Source organism: Triturus cristatus, chromosome 11, assembly GCF_964204655.1.
Source record: "Triturus cristatus chromosome 11, aTriCri1.1, whole genome shotgun sequence".
Taxonomy (NCBI): domain Eukaryota; kingdom Metazoa; phylum Chordata; class Amphibia; order Caudata; family Salamandridae; genus Triturus; species Triturus cristatus.
The window spans coordinates 27,885,936-27,913,423 of record NC_140594.1 but is presented as its reverse complement, the minus strand read 5'-3'; the positions used below and the strand labels follow the sequence as shown (position 1 = coordinate 27,913,423).

General features: G+C 52.0%; 1 protein-coding gene across 2 annotated transcripts in view; it reads right to left on the bottom strand.

The window, feature by feature from the left end:
- The window catches only part of PIWIL1 (piwi like RNA-mediated gene silencing 1), a 1,168,338-nt gene that overhangs the window by 623,701 nt on the left and 517,149 nt on the right, over positions 1–27,488 (bottom strand). For both annotated transcript variants that reach the window (XM_085633654.1, XM_085633653.1), the window contains exon 9: positions 11,040–11,151. In XM_085633654.1, coding sequence (XP_085489780.1) covers positions 11,040–11,151 — 112 coding nt within the window. The remainder of the gene's footprint in view (positions 1–11,039; positions 11,152–27,488) is intronic.

Genomic DNA, 27,488 nt, shown 5'->3' with positions numbered 1-27,488 from the left:
TGGGGGAATTACTCGTTTAAGTCCCTCCAAGAAGGCCTTGATGGCAGGCACTCTGAATAAAGAGAGGTGCTGTCTGTTTTGGAGATAGGCTGCTATTGCGGTTAAATGGATACGTATTGAGGTGTATGCCAGATTGCATCGGTATAGGTGTAAGAGGTAACAGATTATGTTTTGAATGGATGCGTCTAGCGGGTTAATGTCATTGTTGTTGCAATAAATGACAAACCTCTTCCATTTGGCTGCATAGCAGGCTCTGGTAGTGGGTCTCCTAGCTTCCTTAATGATCTCCATACAGTCAGGTGGGAGGTTTAGGTAGCCAAACTCTAGGACTTCAGGAGCCAGATTGCCAGGTTCAGCTGTTGCGGATCTGGGTGCTGAATGTCTCCATGGTTCTGCGTCAAATGAGCGGGTTTGATCCGCAGCCTTTAATGCGGCACCACGGAAAGTTCCAGAAAGGTGGTGTACCATGGCTGGCGTGCCCATGTTGGAGCAACCAGGATGAGTGTCAGTGAGTGTTGTCGCAGTTTGCGTGTCACCAGCGGTATCAACGGCGCTGGGGGAAAAGCGTACGCAAATCTGCCGGACCAGTTCATCCATATCGCATTGCTCTGCGACTGTGGATGTGGGAACCTGGCGGCAAAGCTTTGGCATTTTGCATTTTTGCTTGTGGCGAATAGGTCTATCTCTGGATGACCCCACTGTTGGAAGTACGTGCATCTGGTGGCTGTGTCTGCTGAGCAGATCCGCCATCTGGTTGTCCTTGCCTGGGAGGTGTTCCGCCATGAGGAATATGTTCCTCTGAATGGCCCACTTCCACATGCTCTGAGCCAGATGAGACAACTGTGGAGAGTGCGTTCCTCCCTGCTTCTGTATGTAGTACATGGCAGTCATGTTGTCCGTCCGGATCAAGACTTTGTTGCACAAGTGTACTTTGAATGCCTTCATAGCTAGGAAGATTGCCATCAGTTCCAGAACATTGATGTGCATCTTCTTTTGTTGTATTGTCCATAGTCCCTGCACTGTGTAATTGAGTACATGAGCTCCCCATCCCTGGAGAGACGCGTCCGCTGTCAGTATTATTTGTGGAACAGGCTCGTGGAACGGTCGGCCCTTGCAAAGGTTTTGTGGATTCCACCAATGCAGAGAGTTGTACGCCCGACCGCTCACCAACACTAGGTCTTTTAATTGCCCGTGAGCCTGATTCCATTGACGTGCTAAGCACTCCTGAAGCGGGCGCATATGTAGTCTCGCGTGTGGGACTATGAAAATGCAGAAGGCCATCATGCCTATCAACTGCATGAACACTCGCGCAGGAAGGGAGTGTTGGGGTTTGAACTTGGAAATCAGCATTTGCATGCTGTTGATCCTCACTAAATTTGGCTGAGCTGTGGCTGCCAGAGTGTCTATGGTCGCACCTAGGTACTGTTGTACGTGTGCGGGCTGGAGATGTGATTTTGGGTAATTTAGTGAGAATCCCAGACTGTGAAGAAGGTGAATGGTGCGGGACATGTGGCTGGCACATTGCTGGGCTGACTTTGCCTGAACAAGCCAGTCGTCCAGGTACGGGTAGACGTGAATGTGTTGCCTCCGTAGATGTGCAGCCACAGTAGCTAGGCACTTTGTGAAAACTCTGGGTGCTGTTGTCACGCCGAAGGGAAGAACCTTGAATTGGTAGTGCTGCCCCTGAATGGTGAACCGGAGATATTTTCTGTGTGACGGGTGTATGGGTATGTGGAAATACGCATCTTTGAGGTCTAGGCTAGGAAGTCTCCCTGGCTGAGCAGCAGGAGAACCTGCTGTAGGGTGAGCATGTGAAAATGCTCTGAGAGAATGTAGTGGTTGAGGGGTCTCAGGTCTAGAATAGGTCTGAGTGACCCGTCCTTTTTTTGGTATTAGGAAGTACAGAGAGTACACCCCTGTTCCCTGCTGGTGGACGGGCACGACCTCTATTGCGCCTTTTTGCAGCATACTTAGCACTTCCTGCTGTAATAACGCTAAGTGCTCTGAGGACATAGGACGGTGCTTTGGCGGTATGGTGGGTGGAGTGGAGGTTAATTCGAGACAGTAACCGTGTTGGATAACATCTTTGACCCACCTGTCCGTGGTGATGGAATTCCATGTGGACAGGAACCGCTGGAGCCTTCCCCCGACAGGTGTTATGTGGTCGGGGGGAAGGGAGAGGGCGTCACTGTTTGTTCTTGGGGGAGGACCTGGTATTGCCGTAACCACGTCCTCTGCCCTTGGTGCCGGAGCCACGATATCCACCTCGGGTGTTTTTATCGTAGGAACTCTGTGTGCCCCCTTTATTGTAGGTTTGCTGTGCCCCCTGTCCTCTACCTGCACCTCTATTTCCGGGGCGACGAAAGGAGCCACTACGAAATGTCTGCGTTTGCAGAGCCCCCATTGACTTCGCAGTGTCCGTGTCTTTTTTAATCTTTTCTAAGGTGGTGTCAACCTCCGGTCCGAAAAAGTAGTCGGGGTTGACCGGCTGATTGAGGATGTTACTTTGGACCTCAGGTTTGAATCCGGAGATTCGTAACCAGGCGTGTCGTCGTAGCATGACGCTGGTGTTTATTGCCCTTGCAGCAGTGTCTGCGGCATCCAGTGCACACTTGATGGATGCGTTTGTGAGAAGTTGACCCTCCCTGATGAGGAGCTCCGCTGCCTCTTTGAACTCGTCTGGTAGGTGTTGGAGTAGGGTCTCTAACGTGTCATAGTGTGAGCGGTCGTAGCGAGCTAGGAGCGCTTGTGTATTGGCAATGCGCCATATGTTTGCTGCCTGGGCTGCAATCCTTTTGCCGGAGGTTTCTAGAACCTTGGACTCTTTGTCCGGGGGAGGAGCATCACCAGTTGTCTGCGAGTGTGCCCGTTTGCGAGCATTGGCAACCACGATGGAGTCCAGAGGCAACTGGCTTCTAATGTACGTGGGGTCCCAGGTGCGGGTTTGTACTTTTTTTCGATCCTGGGGTTTATTACCCGTGCCCTGGTGGTTTCCTTGAAAATGTCCTTTGCTGGCTTGAGGACACCTTTTAACATGGGCAGAGTCTTTACGGTCCTCTCGGAGGATGCGAAAGTGTCCACCAAGAAATCGTCCTCGATAGTGTCTGAGTGGAGTTGCACTCCATGATTGGCTGCGGCACGTTCGATGAGTGCGTTGAATGCAGCAGTGTCCTCTGTGGGGGACGTCTTTGCGCCATAAAGTTGCGTGTCCTGTGTATCCAGAGCGGCACCTGGGTCTACAGGGTCATCCCAGACTTGATCAGGGTCTTGCTGGTCCTCAGGGTCCATGTCCCCAGGGTAGGTGGTGTCGTCACCCATGTAGTCCTCCACTGCATCCGTGTCGGAGTGCGTCGGAGAGAATGACTGTGGATCTGTGTAAGAGGTGTGGATGCGTTCATAAAGAACTGGTTCCGATTCCGCCGGCATTTTTTGCTTCAGCGGGATCCTATCTTCCGCTTTCGGAGCATGAGCCTGCCGGTGTCGGCGTCGATGAAGTGGGACGGTGATGTCCCAGTAGGAGAGTGTTCGGTGGATGGGGACCTTGTCTGGGTAACACGTGTCCTGATCTCGAACATTTTCGGCGCCGTGGATGGTGGCAAACCGAAGGTGATGTTGGCCGGTGCCGAAGGTGCCTTCTGTGCCTTTTTCGGTTCGGAGCCAGACGAGGTCTGGAGGGCTGCCTTTTCCCTGATGCGTTTCAAGGACGCTGCCACTTGTCGCACCTGGAACACCGACGGTTCTTTGGCGCCGAGTGGTTCCGTAGAGGCAGGTGTGGACTTTTTCGAAGTCACCGGGTCGTCGAGGAGAGGTAGTAGCTGTCGACGGCGTCGATGAGTGGACCGTAGTCGCTGCCTTCGAGGTGGAGTGAGATGCAGTGGCCATTTTCACCTTGGTGGCCGGTGCAGATTGTTTCGGTGCCGGGGGCCGAGGCGCCTTGGCGGTACCGACGGCTTTTCTTTTTGGGTCGGCGCCGACATCGGCTGCAGCGAGTTCGGCACCAAAGTCCCTTTTGGTGCGGTCGGAGCCGACGGGTTTGGCTGGCGTCGAAGGTGTGGTGGACCTCGAGCCGACCAGTGTCAGTTTCACTTTCGGTTTCTGTTGAACCGGTGCGATGATTGGTGTCGGTTTCGTGGAAGGGAAACCAGTCTTCTTGGGTAATAATGGCTCTCGCTGTATGTCCGTGGCGGGGCCGAAGAACTGCGGGATTGGTCTTTGGTAAGGCCCGAAGGCGATCCCTCGACCGGAGCCGTCGACTGACACGCTGGGATATCCTCCATTTGGACGGGTAGGCCCTGCTCCTCACCGGAGCTACCTTCTTCGGCCCCTAAGGCCTCATCGTAGTCTCCTACCTCATCGTCGGCTTCTTCCCTGTGAAAAAGCTCTTCATCTACGTCTTCCGATCGGGAACCGTGTTCGGAAGCGGGGCTGGAGGGTATATTTTCCACGCTTTCGACATCTTCGTCCTCGGTGCTGAAGATGTTGGTCGGGGCCGGTGCCGCTTGCTGCGCTTCCAGTCGCGCGGCTCGTCGATTCCGTAGAGTCTTCTTGGATCTGAATCGGGCACAGGCCATGCATTTCGATTCGTCATGATCCGGTGAGAGGCATTTGTTACACACCGGGTGGACGTCGATATGGGGGTATTTTGCGTGGCAAACAGGACACCGCTTGAATGGGGTCCTCGATTCCATCGTCGAAGTTCGGTCGATGGTCGGATTTAACGGATCCGAAAAGTTGTTAAAATCGCTAAACTAGCCTGTAAACTATCGATACCGATCGGGAACAGTACCGACGAAAACTAAAGGCCTTTTGGCCTGAAAACTAAATTTTCCTAACTTGAGTCACGATAAGCACATCCGAACCCAATGGCGGAAAAAAACAATCTGAGGATGGAGAGGATGCCCATGCGCACTGTAGTCCAGGGGAGGAGTCACCTATCTCAGGACACTTCGAAGACTCTTCCAGGACAACAACGTGCAAACATCCGGACCCAACACTAGGCGGCGATCTATGCACAGATATGAATTCAGCAGCCCACATGCCTCAAACCTATCCTTATCACTGCACATATAAACCTATCAGTCACCCCTATGGCAGGCCTTATCAATCCTGAATGCAGGGTTTTATGCAAGAGGGTGCCCATGCATGAGCGGAGCCCCTCTGCAGCCTTCGGAACCTCTATTCCGGGGTGGTTTCTGATGCAGCCAAACCATATACTCTTAAGTGCATTATAACCTCGCTGTAAATGCCAACTTTGGAATGGCTGCATGGAAACATGTTGTGTTTGGTGTCAAACACCTTGGAATCATACCTCCACACCAGTAACTGGTGAGGGAGGTATGATTTCACCCTACTAGAGGGAGAAACATGACAGCACCGGTACACCCAGTACCAGCTTCACAGACCCTGGCATCACAAAATGGATGCTGCCAGACAAGGACATGAGTCTGCCCTACTGCTGCTGGACAAAATTCCAGCAGGGGACGGCTGGACAATAGGTTTCCTGTCACAGGGAGGTGTGAGCACCTCCCAGACAGGCTTTAGTGTATTGAAGCTGGGTGGGTGCAATCCAAGTGTGCTTTGATGTCTGCACTGGGGCCACATTTGGTGTCCCTGTGCATAGTCCAGCTGAAACCGGTTGCAGGGGCTAACAGCCCCCGCGCTGATGTGAAACAGGACAAAGGACATAGGTGTAGCCACTCCTCTGTCCTGACCCTCCCATAGGTGGGTCCCCAGAGTTTGTCCCACCCCTTGCTTGGGTATAAAGTAGGAACCCCTGGCTACAGGACTTTAGATTTCCCTGGATGAAACTCTGCTACAGAATCCCAGAACTTCAACTATCTACACGACGTTGGATGAACGAAGAATCTCCCTTGGAGTAAAGGAGTTACTCCACTGCAAGGCAGGTACCAAAGACGCATCTGTTTGGTTTGCAACTACGCAGCTCCTGAAGGACTCCTAAGACTTTGCAACACAGGAGGTGGGTTTCCAAGCTTTCTCAAGGCCGTTCCGTGCTCTCAGCAATCCTGAGATCCAAAGCCCTCGTGGGGACCGTGCAACCCAAACCCGTGGACACCGTTAACATTTGCATAAGTATATGCTTTTTGGCAATCCCTGAGTTTGTGCTTTGGGCTACTTGTAGACAACACCCCAAGCAGTGAGCAGTGATTCTACTGAAGATTACTGGCTTACACTCGAGAGTTGCGTAGTCTGGTATTTAGTGATTCCTCTTGAGGCCCCCTTGCGACTCCTTGTCCGCCGACTTGTGGGTCCCTCAGAAGGGTACAGTAACTTTCAACGGGTTTACACGGTGCTCCAGACATGCCCCGACTGCATCGCTTGTGGTGTCCACAGGACCTTGCTGGTCCACACCGCCGATGCCTTTTAACTCTCACCGTGTGGGTTACCGTTGCCATGGCTTGTTGGTCTCCAATCAGGACACTGAACCCCCCCCCCCTTGTCCTGAACCCCCCCCCCCCCCCCCCTGGCACTCGACATCCTTCATGGGACAGCTCGCCTGCAGACTGTGGTCGTCGACGTCTCCTGGTCCCCGTGGCAGTGGAGTCAAGCTTCACCTCTTCGCACCTTAAACACCCGACATTGGTGGGCATTGGTCTACCGCGCCCCTGGTCACCCTGAAGTGACCCAGACTCTGTCCCCTCTGCTTTCAGGTTCTTCACATCTCCGATCCAAGATTGGATCACACCAGACACTTTTCCTCTTCACGGCAGCAGCACTTTGCAGCAACTCTCCATTGAAAACGATGAAGATTCCCGACACCATTTGACACCTATGCACCCGGCTTCCCTGGGTTAGGTAACACGAGTACTCCGGGGCTCAAAGGGGTGCTGGCCTTAGAACCTTCTAAGTATCCAAGGGTTTGCTCCAAGTCCTCTCCTAAGTATCCTTAATCTTTAAAATCCCAACAGTGACTTTCCCATAGGATTGTACGGAGCTCGCAGCTGTGTTCTCACACTGCACACATCCCCCGTGGGTCTCCTGTGTCACTACCTTGGGTGGTTCCTTGGGGTCCCAGAGATTCTACGTCCTCTAGGCACGGTGTCTAGTCAACTCGTGGTCCTTATACCACTTTAATATATGGTTTGGTCTCCCCATGGGGCCCATTGTATATTGTGCTATTTACTGTCGTTCTAGTGCTTTAATATTGTGCATCTTGTTCTCTAACTGCATAAAGAGGTTAGTAGAGAGTGTTTAGAAATAAATACATATATTTTATATATACCTTGTGTGGTTCTCCTTTCATGTGGTAATTCAGTAGGTTATAATCTGGTAAACCAAGCTGCTTTACATTCCTTCAAGACTTAGCCTGAAGGCTGCGCTCCATAGCTACCACTAGGATAGCTTTTAATAAAGGTTGTCTTTAACCTAATCATCAATAAGGGTTGTTTGGACTGGTACAAGGTGCCCACTTTAATTAGTGGACAGCATATACCAGGCCAACTTCTCACAGTAGCACGAAAATATTTAAGCCTATCGATACCCACAATGTTGTCCAGCATGATAAGGGAAAGCAAAAATGGACATGCTGCAGTGAATTTGTCCAGTCCAAATTCAAGTGGCTGTGAAAGCGGGCTAGGTGTAGGTGGTCCATTCAACCCTATTGATGTTAGTAATCGTTGTGCCGGACAGGGGAGCACTAGGAACCACATCTTTTAGACAGAGCACTACGGGTAGCCCCTGTATCAACCAAAAACCGATCAGTAGATCCTAAGACATTTGCGTCAACATAAGGACCCATTTGATCTACTGGCACCTCAACCAGTTCCTTACCCTATCCTAGGCATCCCTATGCGTAATCAGAATCTGCAAGTGTATCAGCAGAATAATCAGACATTTGGCATTGATTGCGTCTATCAAAAGTATTAGAATAATTTGGTCCCTGTTCGACCGCCTCAAACCTGGGACGAGCTCCTGTACCTCCCCGGTTTCCTGAATTCCCTGGGCGTCCTTCCCTTACTTCCCCTTCCCCGCTGGTACTGCCGACCTCGCAAAAGGGGGCTCTCGGAACGCCAATGCCCAGTCACCTTACAATAATCACACTGGTCAGGGGACAAATTAACTTGTGGGAGAGGGGGCACTACATTGCACGTCCGCATCTTCCACCTCCCCTAAATGGTGGGCCATATACTTGAGCCAACGTAACTTTCGTCTTTAAATCTTTAACCTTCTTATCCTTCCTGCCTTTTGCTTCCTGTTCCTGTCGTTCATAATATTGGGCCATAGTCAAAAGGGAAACCTGGAGAAGACGTGGTCCAAGAACTCTCGCTGGCCTTTAAGCGACTAGCTATTTCCGGTAACATATTAGCGACAAATTTGTCAACAAATGCTTACCAGTATCATCGGCTAATGACTGACCATTGAAATCATGGAATGTATCTTGAAAAGAAATCAGAAACGGGCTCATCCTTTTTCTGTTTACAGGACGCGAACGTAGTCCACTCTATTTACTCAGGTGTTATAAGAGTTTGTAACTTAGTTACAATAGCTTTAGGAGATCTAATATCTCCTTCTGAGGTTTCTGCGCAAGCTCCCTGTCCGCATCTATTTCTTCTAAATGTTCCCAGGTATCACCAAAAGCCACATTGTCATCTATTTTACCTATTGTTCTCCACATATCAGGGGGCAAAATAAGCCCAAAGAACATATCGATATCTGGAGAGGTCATAGTGCATGAGCTGATGGCTCATTCCACATCCTCATACAAGGCGGCGGAATTTTTCCGGGGGTCAGGCAAAGCAGCCTTGAGAGCCATAACGTCTGCTCTACTCCAAGGAGTGTAAACCTAATTAGATATAAAATATCCCTTTGCCTCATCCAAAGTTTTATCATCATTTGTTCCACCACCCTTCGGAGGAACATACAGGGGTGCAGCTTCACGCATTGGTTACATAGTAATTGTAAGACTACCAGGTGCAATCTCATCTACCGGAGCATCTACTTTCTGTGCTTGAGATTGAACTGCTTCTACAACTTTGTTTTCTAGCTAATTCTTGCTCCTTTCGTAAACGCAATGTTTCATCTCGTATTTGAACCACTCGTCTAATCATATCAGGTAAGTCCGAAAAAGGAAAAGTCCTATCGGTTAGTCATTTATAATCAGTATTTATATCAGCTGGCTCTAGTTCTTTGGAAATTTGTCGCCAATCAAATATTACCTCCCAAGCAAATTTTTCTACAAAGTAATATTGCTCTATATCTTGCCACTATTGAACCATAGCTACGATGATAGATGCAGTGTGAAGCCGACAAGCCTCCTCTCTAGCAGCAACTTTGTATTTATATTTTCTGTTTTAGTCAAAGTAGAGGGAGTCTGCCACACACCTTGCTTATCTTTATCCTTTTCTTCTGAAGACAAATGCTCCTCGTCAGAAACCTCATCCTCAGGGGCACTTGGAGTAGGAAATTTATACGGGGTTGGGGGTCATTATAATAGGATGCAATCATCCTGGGGCATATTAAGTAGAGGATAGATAGGGCGCCTAATAGGGTACTGGCCATTTAGCTCTAATCAACTAGCTTTTTCTATTTTTTCCTTCATTTCTTTCTTTTTTTAATCTAACGCTTTTTTTATATATCGTTTTCCGCTGTTCTTTTTCTGCTATAGCTGCTGCTCTTTTCGTTCTTTCGCACTTCTTTTTCCCACATACGCACACAATCAAACATATCTTGTCTACTTTTTCTTTTAAATAAACATTGCTCGACATATTGAACCTTTTTAGAATCGAATGACCCATTCACTGGCCATTGCAAATCAGACTCTTTTGTTGTGTATTTGTTCCACAATGAACCGTACGTTATGGGAGAGATACCATATTTAACACACATATCTCAATTGGGGGTCCCTTCTGGAGGAGCTGGCTGACTTTGTTCCAAGCTAACTTTGGTACCACAAGAGAAGCATCACCACTTACGGAATGTGCTGAGAACAGGCATGTTTCACAAGTAGATGAAAAATATTACTACTCCAAACAAATATTCCAAAAGGAGAAAAATCTCCACATTACCTGCCTTCAATCTATGCAAAGAATGAATACAAAAACGAAACCAAGCGAAACAAATCAAGAGTGCCACTTCAGCAACCTTACCAAACAGAAGACTCCAACTCCCACCTGCCGATCTCTGGTTGACCTAATGGTCACTACAGAATTAGGCCAAAGAAAGCACCAGTCGAGACCGGCCACCAACTAGAGGGTCAAATCGGGAAAACCGGAAGAGTCACGTCAGCCTGCAAAGACAAGGGTCTCCTCATGCAGTGCGCATCCTCTGTAATATTTCGATCCTCAGTCAAGACCCCTCCTTCGGATGGCCGCGTTTCCAATGGTGCACCATGTGTCGGGCTCCAACTGGGGAAATGTGCCTAAAAGTGAGCACACTGGTGCAGGGTCACCCTCTTGTCCACGGGTCCAAAGACCATCAAAATAGAGATCGGCACTGGAGTTGAAATAAAATAAGTTTAGTGGGACCACGTCCACACAACTCCCTCAAGTGCTGCAGGATGTAGTACACTGAATTCACAAACCATCGTCCCTTTTATACCATTTTGTTGCAATGTAAGCATGTGAACAGAAATGGAAAGAACAAGTTTAGAAACAGCTATCCGCAAACAAGGGCAGATGGATGACTACGTGGTCAGCAAAGTGGGAGGGGGAGCAGAAATTCTTATAGCAGCAATAAATGGTCGACAGTTAACATCGGAGACCAAGTGCACTGGCAGCTACAAACCCCCAGCACATACATTGCTTAGCCATGTCAGGAGGTCAACTAAAATAAATAACACAAGCAGAGTGAAAGAGACTAGCAGCAGAGGACGAAAGATTTACAAAGGAAACGAAATAGACACCACAGCCAAAATGGCTGTTGCCTACGCGAAGTAAAGTATTACACGTTTCCACAAAAGCAGGTCCACCTTTCCTCCAAAAGATGTGTTAAGTTGGACTTAACCTAGAATTAGTTCATATTTACAAGAACACTAATAAAAACTGATGCTCAAAAATTAAATATTAAATGAAAATATTGCTTACTTTTTTGTAATAGTCTACATAACTTGTTTCACTTCCATCTGCTTTCTTGAAAGTATAGTTTGGATTGGTCTGCCAATCAATATCATCAATTCTGTATGTTTTGTTGTTGTATCTAGAGAACAGAAAGAAAATTGAAGAATGAAAATGCATTACAACTGATTTTCTGGCATTCTTTGTTTCGGAACATTTTAGCACACTAAAACAAGAAGCACACTTCTGCTTTAGAAGAATAGGCCTTCTTAACATTACACACAATATGCTTTGGAAACTTCACTGGGTCCAATTTGTCACTAGAGCTTACAGGGAGGCGTGGCGCATAGGCAGGTTCCAGATCTTTCATAGGAATCAAGAGGCAGGGGTCAATTTTGTCTAATAGGACTCCTTAATTGGATGAACCATAATCTTAATAGGATTTATTTACTGGCAAAAAATGTAAGTGACTTACTGAGGGGAATGCAAACAAAGCAACAGCAGGTGAGTGAGACTAAAATAAATAAATTCCCACTTGACAAAAATGAAAATGAGTCACCTGTAACTACGGTTATCCAGCATTGGTATTTTTCATAGATCCACATGCCTGAATTATTCACAGGAAAATTGGACTCCGTCCAGATCGAGGTACCGACGGACAGAGCGGGGCCTCATTCCCTGAGCGGATGCCAGGTGAGGTGAGGCGCACACCCGTACAAATACGGGTATGAGTCCAATTTTCCTCTGATTTACTCATTCGGGATACACAGGTTCTGGCAGGTTATATGGTATCAACTGCTTGATATTGAGACTGGTGCACACGTTTTTTGATTCACTATTTTGCAGTAGCATTCATCACCTTTATAGGTCCTGGCGAAAGCCCAGATCAAAGAATCCAGGGGGCTGAAACATGTAGACCTTCTCCTTATGGACTTACTACAGTTATTCTTTTAAACTGTAATTGCGCTGTTTTTAGGTTTGGCATCAGGGTAGCATTTATTAAAATTGGTCAGTATCTTGTAAGCCAATTTTAATATCACTTGACTTTCACGCCATCACATCACTAGCACTGCAACCATCACCCTTCTAAATACTCCAACGATCTCCTCATTTTTTGATATCACACTGATGGAAACATCTGTTTCAACTCCCTTCTACTATTGAGAAGTTTGCAGCCTATGATTTCATAAGGGCGTGCAGTGGAGTGGAAATCCCAAATGATGAAGCAAGCCACCTCAGTGGGGGATGGGATTCCGTTGTTTCCCTAAAAACTTCTCATTCTATTTAGTATTTTCTTGCTGACTTAGAAATAATTCTTTTAGAGACCATAGTTTTCTTCTTTTTGTGTAACGAAATTGTGCTGCTAACTAAGGTATAAATGTTGGGTTTGTCCGCAAACTACATAGTATTCAGTGAAATGTAGACTAGGTTCTTTGATTCTAAAGGCTTGTATTTCACTCGCCCTCCTTGCAGAAGTAAGAGCTAGTAAGAGGGATACCTTCCATGTGAGAAACTTAAACTTCGCTTTGTGAATGGGTTCAAACGGTTGCCTCATGAACTGCGCCATGAACATAGACCTTCCATTCCGGAGGAGGCGCAGGCATAGGGGGAAATGTGCAATAAAGTCCTCTCATGAACAACTTTACAAAACTAGATGCACAGAGTGATGGAACCAGAGTAGATCTCCTATAACGGGAAATTGCAGCCAGGTGAACCTTTACTGACGAAAAAGTGAGACCTGATGAACAAGTTACTTACCTTCGGTAACGATGTATCTGTAAGAAACATTAGTTAGATTCCTCACCTTACACGTTTGTTAGATTCCTCACCTTACACGTTTGTTAGATTCCTCACCTTAGAATATCCCCAGGCGTCAGACTGGATCCGGAAGATTTTTCATCAGCAATACCCCTTGCGCGTCGCTAGGCGTCGTCTGCGGCTCCGCGTCCGTCGTGGGCCGGAATGACGTCGGAGTACTTAGACGCCGCCCTCGCACGCTGACGTCAGTTCTTGTACATAGCCTTCCGCGCCAGGAACGCAGAGCCATGCAAAGACAGACACTGGTGCCAAAAATAAAATCTAGGGGCCTGAAAAGGATAACCTTAACCCTAGATGTCAGTTCGCAGAACGGGGAGGATGGGTGGGTCGGTGAGGAATCTAACTAACTAATGTTTCTTACAGATACATCGTTACCGAAGGTAAGTAACTTGTTCATCTGAAAGAAACACGTTAGTTAGATTCCTCACCTTAGAATAGATACCCAAGCAATACCATCCCCGGTGGTGGGTCTGCGAACCAAGATCACACCAGAAAGTCCTGGAGGACAGAACGGCCAAAGAAGCCATCCCTCCGGACTTGGCTGTCAAGGCAATAATGCCTGGCAAACGTGTTCAGCGAGGCCCACGTTGCTGCCTGACAGATGTCCTGCAAAGGGACTCCCCGTCCCAAAGCAGTAGTAGCCGCTGTGGCCCGAGTAGAAAGGGCGCGCAGCCCAACAGGAGGGTCCTTTTTTGCCAAAGAGTAACAAATTTTGATGCACAAAACGACCCACCGAGAGATGGTCCGTTTGTGCACAGCTTTCCCATTCTTAGCACCCACGTATCCAACGAAAAGTTGGTCGTCCACCCGGAACTGCTTTGTGCGGTCCAAATAAAAGGAGAGCGCACGTTTTGGATCCAGACGGTGGAGCCTCTCTTCCTCTTTGGAAGGATGCGGAGGCGGAAAGAAGGTGGGCAAGGTGACAGACTGCCCAAGGTGAAATGGAGTCACCACTTTAGGAAGAAAGGAAGGACGAGGCCGAAGGACAACCTTGTCCGGATGAACAGACAGAAAAGGAGGCTTTGAAGATAAAGCCTGGAGCTCACTCACCCGTCTAGCCGAGGTGATGGCTACCAGAAAAGCAGTCTTAAGAGTCAGAAGACGAAGAGGACAATTGTGAAGAGGCTAGAAAGGGAGCGCACATCAGGAATGTCAAGACCAGATTCAAGTCCCACTGAGGCATTACAAAAGGGACAGGAGGGAACGTGTGAGTAATGCCTTTTAGAAAGCGTGTAACCACAGGGGACATGAAAAGAGAAGGCTGATCAGGAAGCCGCAAGAAGGCAGAGATGGCAGCAAGATAACCTTTCAGGGTGCCCAGGGCAGAGCCCTGCCGGGCCAGAGAAAGAAGAAAGAGGAGAACCTCAGAAAGAGGGGCGGAAAGGGGATCCACAGCCTTTGCTGTGCACCATGCCACAAATTTGTTCCACCGGCAGGCGTATACCGTCTTTGTGGAGGGACGCCTGGCTGCCAGAATGATATCACAGACTTCAGGAGGCAAGTCAAATGGCATCAACTGCCGCCGCTCAACCTCCACGCATGGAGGTGGAGGCTGGACAGGTTCGGGTGGAGGACCGTCCCCTGCTGCTGCGACAGAAGATCCTCCCGAAGGGGCAGACGTATCGGGGGATCGGTCAACATACTGAGTAGCTCGGGATACCAGTATCTTCGTGCCCAATCCGGAGCCACCAAGATGACTTGGGCCCGGTCGTGCCTGATCTTCTTCAGCACTCTGGGCAGAAGTGGTATAGGCGGAAAGGCGTACAACAGACCGCAAATCCACTCGTGACGAAAAGCGACGCCGAGCGAGTGCCGCCTTGGAAATTCCAACGCGCAGAACTGCTGACATTGCGCGTTCTCTTCGGTGGCGAATAGATCTAACCAAGGCTCTCCCCACTGCTGAAAGAGACCTTGCGCCACTTCGGAGTTCAGACGCCATTCGTGAGCCATCATGCACCGGCGGCTGAGTTCGTCCGCTCTGGCGTTCAGAGAGCCCGCCAGATGTTGAACCACTAGGGTGACGCCCTGGTGTTCCAGCCACGTCCGGAGGCGCAGAGCCTCCTGACAAAGGGTCCACGACCCCACCCCGCCCTGTTTGTTGCAATACCACATGGCGGTGGTGTTGTCCGTGAACACCTGCACGACACTGCCCCTGACAGAGGGAAGGAAGGCTTTCAGTGCAAGTCAGATCGCTCTCAACTCCAACAGGTTGATGTGGAGACGAGACTCCGCCGGAGACCAGAGGCCTCTGATCTCCGCCTCTCCCATATGGCCACCCCATCCCAGGAGGGACGCATCCGTCACTACGACATGCTCCGGTTGGGGAAGGGAGAGGCTCCTGCCCATGACCCAATCGCGGTCCGTGAGCCACCACTGCAACTGCTGTGCAGTGCCCTCCGAGATCAAGACATGGTCGGACAGGTTGCCGTGATGCTGGGCCCACTGAAACTTCAGGTCCCACTGCAGAGCCTGCATGCGCCGCCTGGCGTGATGCACTAGTAGGATGCAGGAGGCCATCAGCCCCAGAAGCCGCAACACTAGCCTGACCGAAACCCAGGATAGAGGCCGAAAGATGGGAATCAGGGCCTGTATATCCTGGACCCGCTGTTCCGGTGGATAGACCCGGAACTGCGCCGAATCGAGAACCTCTCCGATGAAGAGGAGCTACTGAGAGGGACTCAGGTGTGACTTCGGTACGTTGATGGAAAACCCCAGCAAATGCAGGAGATCCGCCGTAGTCTGGAGGTGGGAGACTACTGCCTGGGGCGAGCCCGCCTTCAACAACCAGTCGTCGAGATAGGGGAAGACTGGAACCCCTGATCTGCGCAGATGAGCTGCGACCACCGCCATCACTTTCGTGAACACCCGAGGGGCACTGGTGAGGCCGAAGGGGAGCACGGTAAACTGAAAGTGCTCTTGGCCCACCGTGAACCGCAGGTAACGCCGGTGGGCCGGCAGGACGGGGATGTGGAAATAAGCGTCCTGCAAGTCCAACGCTACCATCCAGTCTCCGGGTTCTAGGGCAGCCAGAACCTGAGCCAAAGTCAACATCTTGAACCGTTCCTTCCGGAGGAAGGCATTGACGTTCCGAAGGTCCAAGATAGGGCGTAGGCCCCCTTTGCCCTTCTTGGGAACCAGAAAGTAGTGGGAATAACAACCACGACCTACTTCTGGGCTCGGAACGCGCTCGACGGCCCCCTTGGCCAAGAGGGCGGAAACTTCCTCGTGGAGAAGATGCAAATGATCCCCCGATATACGGTGGTGCTGCGGTGGCATGGCTGGAGGGGTAGTCTCGAAGGGGAGGGAGTAGCCCCGTCGGACGATTTGCAGCACCCACCTGTCCGATGTGATGGACCGCCAGTGGAGCAGGTGATGGCGAACTCTGCCGCACACTGGCGTCGAATGGGCCTGAAAGCTCGGACTAGGAAGGCTTTGAGGCGGATGCTGCCGGGGTGGATGTGGGCTGACCTAGTCGTCCTCCAGATCCGCCTCGGCGGAAACCACGTCCGCGACCGCGCGCAGGTTGGTTCTGCGGCTGGTGGCTAGGCGCACGTGAGGAGGCACCCCTTCCTTAGCCACGAAAGGGGCGAAAAGCGTTAGAGTGCGACCGCGGGGCCGAGAGGCCCAAGGACTGGGCCGTAGCCCGGGAAGCGGTTCAGCGCACTGTCCGCCTTCTCGCCAAACAGGCGAGTGCCATCAAACGGCATGTCCATGAGAGTGCTCTGGACATCGCCGGAAAACGACGTGGACCGCAGCCAGGCGTGACGTCGAAGCGCCAGTGGTGGAAATGGCCCTACCCAGCGAGTCCGTGGTGTCAAGCCCACAACGTATAGCATGGCGCGCGGCATCCCTCCCATCGGCCAGAGCCTGGGTAAGTCGTGTCTGGACCTCCTCCGGACACAGGGGCAGCGCGTCCTCCACCGCATCCCACAGAGAGTGGGAATAACGGTCCAAGAGACAAGCGGTGTTCAAAGACCGCAGGACCAAACTAAGGGAAGAGAACAGTTTCTTGCCAAACTGCTCCAGTCTCTTGGAATCCCGGTCCGGCGGGGCGGTCGGGAAAGAGGATTGGGAGGTGGAGGCCTGGATAACCAGGCTCTCAGGGGTAGGGTGTTGGGACAGAAAACTGGGGTCGCCCGGAGCAGGGCGGTGGCGCCTGGCAACGTTCCTGTCCACAGGAGGAACTGTGGAGGGCTTGGACCAGGTGCCCTGTAGAACGTCAGTGAGGGCCTCATTGAATGGCAGCAGAGGCTCAGTGGAGCTTGCTGCAGACTGAAGCACCTCAGTGAGGACGTTCGTCCTCACAGCCACGGCAGGTAGCTCGAGCCCAAGGGCTGCGGCCGCCTTGCGCAGCACCACGGAGAAAGCAGCACCCTCCTCAGAAGCCACAGTCGGAGGAGAGATGAATCCAGTGTCTGGGGAGGTATCCAGACCACTGGCCTCCCCCAGTTCGTCTGCCCAGTCCTGGGACAGTTGGGCCTGATCGGCCATAGGATCCTCGGATCCCTCCCAGTAGTCCCCATCATCCGACTCCTGGTGTAGAGGAGAAAGTAACAGAGCCGGGCGGTAGGCAAAACGTGTCTCTAGCGGCGTCGATCTCGGCGTCCATCGACGCCGGACCGGCGCCGGGCCCGGAGCGGGACTGAACTAGGGCACGACGTCGAGTGGGGTCGACGTCGGGGGTGGAACCGGAGTCGACGCCGGTGGAGGAGGCGTGACAAGGTCGACCGGCGTCGACGGGGACTCGAGAACGGGTCCCTCGGGCGCTTGCGGCGTCGAGGCCGGAGCCGTCAACGGCGCCGGGGCCGCCGGCTGGCAAGGCAGCCCAGTCGGGTCCGCGGGGCCCGAAGGCGCACCAGCGGGCGCCGACGGCGGAGCCAGGTTCCTCATGGCCGAGAGGAAGGCACTGACTTCCGCCGGCGTCGCGTTAGTCCCAGGGACCGGAGGGTATGGGGACGGACGCGGCGCCTGCGGCTCCGCCGGAGCCGCGGGGGTGGAACCACCCTGACCCTCGACCGAGTCGCGCGACCGGCGAGGGGAGTCCGAAGAGCGATGTCGCCTCTTGGACTTCTTGGAATGCTTCGACTTACCCGAAGACTTTGATCCCGACGACCGATGGTGACGTCGGCTGCGGCTCCGCGACCGATCCTTGGACCTCCTCCTGGACCGGGATCGAGAGGGGCGCGGAGCCGAGTGGCGAATCTCGAGAAGCTTACGGGACCGCTCCCGTCTAGCCTTCGAGGTCAGGGCCTTACAGTCCGAGCACGACTCCGCGTCGTGGTCGAGGCCCAAGCAGTACAGGCACCGGCGGTGATGGTCCGTAACCGACATCAATCGGCTACAGTCCGTACAGGCTTTAAACCCAGGCATCCTACCGGCACCGGTGTCGATTGACAGGATCAAAAAGGATCAAAAAGTTAGTCAAAAATTGACTAAAGGGGTAGCTCTCCCGGATCTGCGCTTACTGGCCCGGAAAAAAGAAGAACAAGAACTGACGTCAGCGCACGAGGGCGGCATCTAAGTACTCCGACGACGTCATTCCAGCGCACGACGCCGACGACGGACGCGGAGCCGCAGACGACGCCTAGCGACGCGCAAGGGGTATTGCTGACGAAAAATCTTCCGGATCAAGTCTGACGCCTGGGGATATTCTAAGGTGAGGAATCTAACAAACGTGTAAGGTGAGGAATCTAACTAACATGTTTCTTTCAGATTTACCAAGTAAGAGAAGGTACGGCAAGGTCTGCTTAGCAGGGGCTTGCAGCAGGTGAATGTTATTTCTTTCACACCAGAAACAGAATCTTCTCATTTCATACGATGTTAGCAATGATTTCTCTACACTCTTGCATATATTTATGTTCCTAAACCACAGGAATACAGAAGCCATGCATGCAAATGAAGGGAGTGTGGATCTGGATGACTGACTTGGCCCTTGTTCCTCGATAACATTGTTGAGCACGGCTGTAGGCGAATGGGCTACGATCTGACAGCAGGAGCAGTTCCGGGAACCAGTATTGCCTGGACCAACATGGAACTATCAGGATAAGACAACAGCCTTCCAATTTCATCTTGCATAGTACTCAGGGAAATAACAGGATGGGGAGGAACGCCTATGCATATATCACTGACCATCGCATTAAAAAGGCATTCCCCCTTGAGCCTGGTACAGGGAACCTGCTGGCATAGTACTGGCGCGTGGCGTTCTTCGTTGCGAAGAGGTCCAAAGTTGTTTTTCCCCATTTTTCAAATACCATGTCCAGCTGGGATTGTTCCAGCTGCCATTTGTGGTAACTGGACTAAGACTTGTTAAACGTACCTGCAAGGATATTGTGCAGACCCCTGACGTGCTCTGCTTTTAACGTGATCCTATGATGTGTTGTCTATTCCCATAATTCTTGCGCATCCTGAGAAAGCGTAATGGATCTTGTTCCTCCTTGCTTGTTGATATAGTACATACTGGTGGTTTTGTCCTTACGCACCAACACTGAAGAGCCTGCTATTCTCGGCAGGAAAGCTTGGATAGATGGGAATATGGCTTTTAGCTCTAAGCTGTTGATGTGCTGTGTTCTCTGCACTAAAGACCATTTGCCTTGAATTTGCAAGTCCTGTAGATGACCTCCCCAGCCCTTCATGGAGGCGTCCGTTTTTAACACGAAATCTGAGGTGCACCGTAGGAAAGTCAGGCCTTAAACGAGATTTGACGCCTGGAACCATCACTGCAGAGTTTTCACCATCAGTGGGGTGATTCGAAGTACACCCTCGAAGGATCCCGAAACCTGCTCCCACTGTTTCTGTAGCTCCTCCTGAAGAGGCCTCATTTTCAGTCTGGCTAGAGGTACCAGATTTATCGCTGAAGAGCACATCCCCAGGAGTGATTTGTACATTAGCACCGAAACTGACCCTTTTTTAATATGGTATTCGCAAGCTTTTGCAGACCTACCCGCCTCTCCTGAGATAAGAACGATTTGCCCTGAATGGTGGCCAAGGATGCACCCAGGAAAGATATTGAATTGGAAGCAGAACCGATTTTTCCCTGTTTAGTGTAGGTCCCAACGTTTCGAACAGACGGAGGCAAGTTTTCATTGATCCCTCGGCTTCCAACACAGTTTCTGCTTTGAGCAGCCAATCGTCAAGGTACGGAAATACTTGAAACCACTGAGACCGCAGCGTCGCAGCTCCTGGCGCCAGGCACTTTGTGAAGATTTGTGGCAGCGTCGCAGCTCCTGGCGCCAGGCACTTTGTGAAGATTTGTGGTGCTGATTTGAGTCCAAACGGGAGCACTTTGAATTGATAATCGGTACCAGCTACTGTGAAACTTGGGAACGTTCGGTGTTTTGGGTGAATTGGGATATGGAAATATGCGTCTTCCATGTCGAGGGAAGTCATGCAATCTCCTTTGTTTAAGGAACCCAGGATATCTGAGAGCGATACCATCCTTTACGTACAAGTAACATACATTGGGTAACGATGTATCTGGTAGAGACTATTCTAGCCGCAGATTGCTTAACGTAGAATTATCCCCAGGCGCGAGACTGAATCTGAAAAATCTTTGCCACAGCATCTCTGCGCGTCGGGGGCGGTAACACGCGACCCCGCCCTAACATCGTCCGCAGACGTTACGTCAGCGAGGTCACACAAGTCTCACCCCGGCGCGCTGAAGTCTGTTTTCTTCTGAGAACTTTTCCGCGCCACAACGTGGAGCCATCACAAACACAACTGAGAGAGTATGGGAACAGTGTGCAGAAAGGATTAGTTACTTACCTGCAATCCTAGTTCTCTTCCAGGGGTATCCTCATCAAAGTCATAAGCATTAGAATATTCCCGCCCATGTGCGGGATCCCGGAAACAGTATATTATATGTGCCCCACATATATATATATCCATACATATATATCTATATGTATACACAAGCAATTGCAGCCCATAACACCCTAGAGCTGAACCATGCTGTAAGGAATTTCCACTACACATAAGAAAATAGCATTAGAAACATGAGAAACAACATTATAACTTGTTTGGAAACTGTTTTAATGCTTAGAAAACAGCAGAAATTCTTAGAAAACACTGAAAGCATAGGAAGATCCCAGGCTGCATTGCAAATACCCAGTCTAAAAAGACAGAAAAGCTAACTCATAGCTGCATAGCAAAAACTGACACCGTGCCTTTAAGGCACACCTGACCCCCACCTTCCCATCATGCCTCAGGGGTGGCAGTTAGGTCAGTTGTTCTTTGCGGAGACTGAAAAGTCATGGCACAAAGAAAAATAATAACCTCTGAAAACTATCACACCTTTGCCCGGGGAGGCGGGAGGGTTGCTTATGACTTTGATGAGGATACCCCTGGAAGAGAACTAGGATTACAGGTAAGTAACTAATCCTTCTCTTCCAGGGGATCCTCATCAATAGTCATAAGCATTAGAATAGAATAGCGAGCCTCACCTCATCCCCCTGCGGGCAAAGGAAAGAAACAGAGAAGGAACAGTATGCTTAGATAGACCCAGCTACCCAAAGAGGTTCCTCAAGGAGGCTTGGCCTACTTGGGCATCCGCCCTGGAATCGGATTCGAGGCAGTAGTGCCTGGTAAAGGTGTGAACCGATTTCCAAGTGGCCGCCTTGCAGATCTCCGCCATTGGAACGTCATGCAAGAAAGCTACCGTGGCCGCTTTCCCCCTAGTAGAATGAGCCTTAGGGGCCAAAGGTAAGGGCCTTTTCGCCAGCTGGTAGGCTAGGGTAATGCAGGAAACAATCCATCTGGAAATGGATCTCTTAGCTGCCGGGAAGCCTGTTCTCATGGCGCCATAGTTGACAAACAGCTGATCCGTCTTCCTAATGCCTTTGGTACTTTCCAGGTAGAATTTAAGTACCCTCTTGAGGTCTAAGGAGTGGAGCGACCGCTCAGCCGGGGTCGCTGGATTCGGGAAGAAGGATGGAAGAGAAATGGACTGATTAATATGAAAATCAGACACTACCTTAGGGAGAAAGGATGGATGTGCCCTTAAGACCACTTTGTGCTGGTGAAAAACTGTGTACGGCTCTTTAGTACACAGAGCCTGGATTTCGCTTACTCTGCGTGCCGATGTAATGGCTACCAGAAAAGCGGCCTTCCACGACAGATGCTGTAAAGAAGCTTTGTGGATCGGCTCAAAAGGTGGGCCCATCAACTTGGATAACACTAAGTTCAACTCCCACGGAGGCGAAGGGTTTCGAACAGGGGGGTAAACTTTTTTCAACCCCTGCAAGAAGTCCTTGACCACCTGCATCTGGAAACAAGCATTTACAATGCAATAGGTCTCGCAACTGCGAGTTTTGGAGCTATTGGCATTGTAAACGGCAATGCCTTTTGCCATTGTTATTTACTATACCAAAAGCAACACCTATTGCTTTGTATAGCGCTGTGCTCATTAAAGTAAAAAAAAAAAAAAAAAAAAGAAAAACAAGTATCCTTTGATGTTTTGGGAATGAACACAGGCACTGGGAACATGATTAGCCGGAACCCAGTGCACATTCAGTCCCCAGCAAGCGCGCCATGGGGTTTTATTGCCAGCAGGCCCCGGACCCCTTGGTGTTGGAACACAGCTAATCTTGGGGTGCAGCAGGCCCCCTCGACCATGGTCTACAGGCCCCTGCACCAGCCCCGCCCCTGATGTGACATATCGAGCACAACGCCCCCCCGCCTGTGCTTTCATTCTAAAATGCCTTTATTTATCGGCTCCGGTTTCCAGGGGGGACCTCCTTGTAAAAGCCAAAAGTGAGCCTCCAGCCGGCACTTTACGCACATATGACAAAAAGCAATCTCCACACATGTCCAACGCGTTCCCGGCTCGGCACATGCACGGGCAGGTTTAGCGCCTCTGAGATTGCGGTGGTTCAATGAAGGCAGCGTTCTGCGCCCAGAAGCCTCGCCGGCCGCCGGAGGCGCTTACATCCAGGCGCTACTGACTCGTAGAGAGCGCCTCGGACCCGGGAGGCCGGGTGCGCAGACCTGAGGTGACATTTCACGGAGGGACCCTGGCTCCTGTAACAAATGGGCATCATTTGAGCGCACCCGGGCCCCTCCCGCCACTTATTTCATTACAGGCATTAACTGCACGCTGGGGTCAGGCAGGCCCGCTTCCTGGCACATTACACCTCGCCCCTTGCTCATTAGCAGCTCGCTGAACGGATTAACACCTTGACGGATGAAGCGGACGGGTTCATGGCGCCCATAGGCGGCGGCAGCAGGAGCTATGCGTCAAGCGAGCCTCGTCTTTACCACGGGCAGGGGCGCTCTATACCCTGCAGGGGAGGGAGGCAGGGCCCGAGCAGAGTCTGGGTCACGTGGGCGTGGTGCAGGGGTCACTGGGCAGGGGGGTGCCACCCGGGAAGGAGAGGGCCTGCGGAACTGAGCCGCTGCTGCCGGGCCTGCGGAACTGAGCCGCTGCTGCCGGGTGGGGGGCGGGGAGTCCGGGGGTCGGAGCCACGCCATGGAGGTCCGTATGGCCGAGCTCTTCTGCTCGGGCCTGGAGAGCAGCGCCGCCGGAGAACCAACAACAACCGGCAGAGCACCGCGACCAGTCTGCCCCCAGAGGTGAGGCGGCGAGGAATGGGGGTGGGGGGCAGAAGCTGCACTCTTGCCTGAGCTCCGTCCGCGGGAGGGCTGGTTTGTGGGGGCAGGTATCCAGACGTTCTTGTTCTTGAAGCGGAAATCACGGGCCTGTGGAGGGGACCATGGGGTTAATGGCAATCGAAAGCGAAACTGCATGCTGGCTTGCGAGGGAAGGGGGACAGGAGATGTGCACGCCGCGTGGCTGTAAGCGCGTACACCAACTCAAATCCGCCACAAGCCTGCGTGTGCACATCTCCTGTCCCACTTCCGAGGCAAGTCAGCAACAATAGATCTCGCCGAAAGCAGCGCTTCGCGCTGCGTTCGCAGGCGAGACCTAAAAAGAAGGTTGACTGGGAGACCTCCTGTAAGCTGTAATGGCAGACAAATGGACCCTGATGGATGCATACTTCAAGCCTGATCTAGCTAAGTGAAGGAGGTACGGAAGGATGACGTCCTCCTGCCCCTTTCTAGGATCATGGTGATTCTCCCTACACCAAATGAAGAACCTCTTCCACTTAAACGCATAAGACGCTCTTGTGGAAGGTCGCTTCGCTTCCTTGAGAATATGCATGCAGTCAGGCGGTAGACCTAAATGTCCGTATTGCAGGACCTCAGGAGCCATGCTGTTAAATTCAGTGAGGGAAGGTTGGGATGCAGAATCCTCCCGCCCATCTTGGACAGCAAGTCCGGCCTGTAAGGCAGCCGCCTGTGAGGTCGAACTGAGAGATGAAGAAGGTCCGGGTACCACCACTGGCGCGGCCAGTCCGGAGCTATGAGGATCATCTTCATGTCGGATCTGAGCAGCTTGGATACCACCTTCGGAATCAGAGGCAGGGGCGGAAAGGCGTAGGCAAATGTCCCTGACCAGTCCATCAAAAGAGCATTCCCCCTGGTCCCTGGACGGTGGAATCTGGACGCGAAGGCGTGGCATTTTGAATTTTCGTCGTCTGCAAACAGATCGATGTCTGGACGACCCCACCAACGGAACAGGTCCGCCACCACGTCGTCGTGCAGCACCCAGTCGGGCTGATCTTCGAAGTGCCTGCTGAGTGCGTCTGTCTTGATATTCAACTCCCCTGGAAGGTGTACTGCCACCACCGAGAGGTTCCGGGCGAGCAGCCAGTGCCAGATCGCCTGCGCCTCCAGGGAGAGGGGGCGTGACCGAGTCCCGCCCTGTTTGTTCAGGTAAAACATGGTCGTGGTGTTGTCGGTCTGCACCAGGACTGAGTCGGTCTCGATTGCTGGGAGGAACGCCTTTAGAGCAAGGTGGACTGCTCGAAGCTCTAGCATATTTATGTGGTAGCCCTGTTCTTTTGCAGACCACTGACCTTGTATCTGGAGGCACCCCATGTGGGCCCCCCATCCTTGTAGCGACGCGTCTGTCACCACTGATTGCACCGGAAGTGGCTGGTGAAACGGGACTCCCACCAACAGATTGTTCTGACGAGTCCACCATGCTAGGGAAGATTTCGCTACCTGGGAGAGAGAGATCCGATCCCCCCAACGGCCTGTGGACTGATCCCATTGGTCCTCCAGAGCTTGCTGCTAAGGTCTCATTCGCAGTCTGGCGTGGGGAATTAGAAAAATGCAGGACGCCATGGAACCCAGCAGAGATGCTACCTGCCGAACTGACGGCCTCCGCATCTGCTGCATAAGCCTGCATTTTCTCTTCATTGAAGACAGTCTCTCCTCCGAAGGATACGCTCTTCCCACGCTTGTGTCCAGAACGGAGCCAAGGTAGTGGATGGACTGAGTGGGCTGCTGCACGGACTTTGTCATGTTGACGTGAAGGCCGAGAGCGTGCAACTGTCTCAGACAGATTTGGAAGTCTTTCTTCACCTGCTGCTGGGCTGGAGCCTTTAGTAACCAGTCGTCCAGGTACGGGTAGACGAAGAGACCCTGCTTGTGTAGGCAGGCCGCCACCACTGCCATACATTTGGTGAAGACTCGCGGGGCCGACTTGAGTCCGAATGGAAGCACTTTGTACTGGTAGTGCTTGCCTCCAACCACAAACCGCAGGTACCTGCGGTGATGTTTCGCTATTGGAATGTGAAAGTACGCATCTTGGAGGTCCACCGAACACATCCAATCTCCGACTTGTAGATGTGGACATATTTGGTGAAGCGCCAACATACGGAACTTCTCCTTGACGATGACTTTGTTTAGGAGACGAAGGTCCAGAATCGGCCGAAACTTGTGCTCTTGATCTTTCTTGGGCACCAGGAAGTACCGGGAGTACACTCCCTTTCCGACCTGCGAAGGAGGAACCCTTTCTATGGCTTGCTTTTGCAGAAGGGACCTCACCTCCTGCTTGAGCAGGTTTAGGTGGTGAGGACGGGACCTCTTTGGCGGGATGTCTCTGGGACGCGCTCGAAAACGTAGCGCATATCCATGACGCAGTATATTCAGCACCCAGCGATCTTTTGTGATGCTGTCCCACTCTGCTAGATGCTGTGACGCACTTCCTCCCACTGGAGTGGGCAACGGCCGTAGAGGAAGCCACAGCTCATGACTTTCCTCCTCTTGTGGTAGTGGAGGACTGTTGCTGGTGTCCACCTCTGCCCCTGCCAGACTTTCCGCCTCGAAACTGGGTTTTCCCTTGGGGTTTGCTCTGAGACCACTGAGGGGTTTGAACCCTCTGTTGAGGCCCCTTGCGTTGGGTGGGTCGAAAACGGCGCTTGAATTCCTTTTTCTTCTCCAAGCCCACGGCTTTGAGGGTGTCCAGCTCAGTTTTCATGCGCCCCATCTCCTCATCCGTGTGAGTGCCGAAGAGGGAGTTGCCAGAGAACGGGAGGTTTAAAATCCGTTGCTGTGCGTCTGGCTTGAGCCCTGTCAGACGCAACCAGGACGACCTCCTGGCGCAGACGCCGTGTGTGTAAGAGTGGGCTGAGATTAGCGCACCATCCGCCGCTGTGCTAATCGACTGATTAGCCACCAGTGCCCCTTCAGTAACAATCTCCTCAAAGTCCTTTTGGTCCTCCTTGGGTAGCTTGGATTTGAAACGCTCCATCGAGTCCCAGAGGGCCCTGTCGTACCTGCCCAGAAGCGCCGCCGCGCTGGAGATCTTGAGGGCCGCTGCCGCAGAAGAGCAGGCCCTGCGTCCCCATGAGTCCTGGGTTCTGCTCTCCTTATCTGGAGGGACGGAAGAGGAGGCCGACGCCGTCTGACCCTTCCTTGCAGCTGCCACTATGACGGAGTCCGCAGGTGGGTCTATCTTCACAAAGACGGGGTCAGAGGTAGCTGGCTTGTATTTTTTTAGGATACGAGCCGGAACGGCTTTGACAGTCGCCGGGGTGAGAAAAGTGTCCATGACTGGTTCCATGATTCCTGGGACCAAAGGCAGCAGCGGACGAGAGGCAGACTTTTGGTGAAGTGTTTCAAAAATCACCGAGGTGGTGACCTGGGGGACTGACATCTCAATCCCCAGCTTCTGTGCTCCCCACTGCAACACCTCCTGGTAGGTGTTGATGTCGTCTACGGGCGAGACCCTGGACACTGGGCTGTCTGAGAGCGTGGGAGAATAGTCCCTGATGGAGGACCTGGAGGACGAGGAAGAGGACGATGATGGAGTCCTTCTGCGCTTCCGGCGATGATCACGAGCCCTTGACCCAGGTGAACGCTCCTCCCGTCTGGGGGAGCGCGATCTGCGTCGCCTGTCGTCCGGCGATCTCGGACGTGCTGGCCTGGGGGGACTAGCTCTGTCCACAGCCGCTACCAGGCGTTGCAGCGGAGAATCATGCACTGGACTGATGTATTCCCGCATCCTCCTTGTAGGCCCCGAGTCTAGCCAATGATGTGCTGGCAGTAGCCATCTGGGCGACAGATTAATGGTCTGAGTCTGAGGAGAAGACCTACGGGGTTGAACTGCAGGTTCTCGTGGATTTGCTGGTCGTGGAGAGGTCCCTGAGTGGGAGGAGGAGTGGCGAGACGCAGACTCCGTCACCAGGACCACCGACCTGTCCGAGGCCTGTCTCGACGTCGAGCGCGGTCTTGACGTCGATCCGTGGTGTCGTCTCCTGTCTCGCTGGGACTCTCTCGACGTCGAACGCCGTCTCGATGTGGACCGGCGGCCATGTT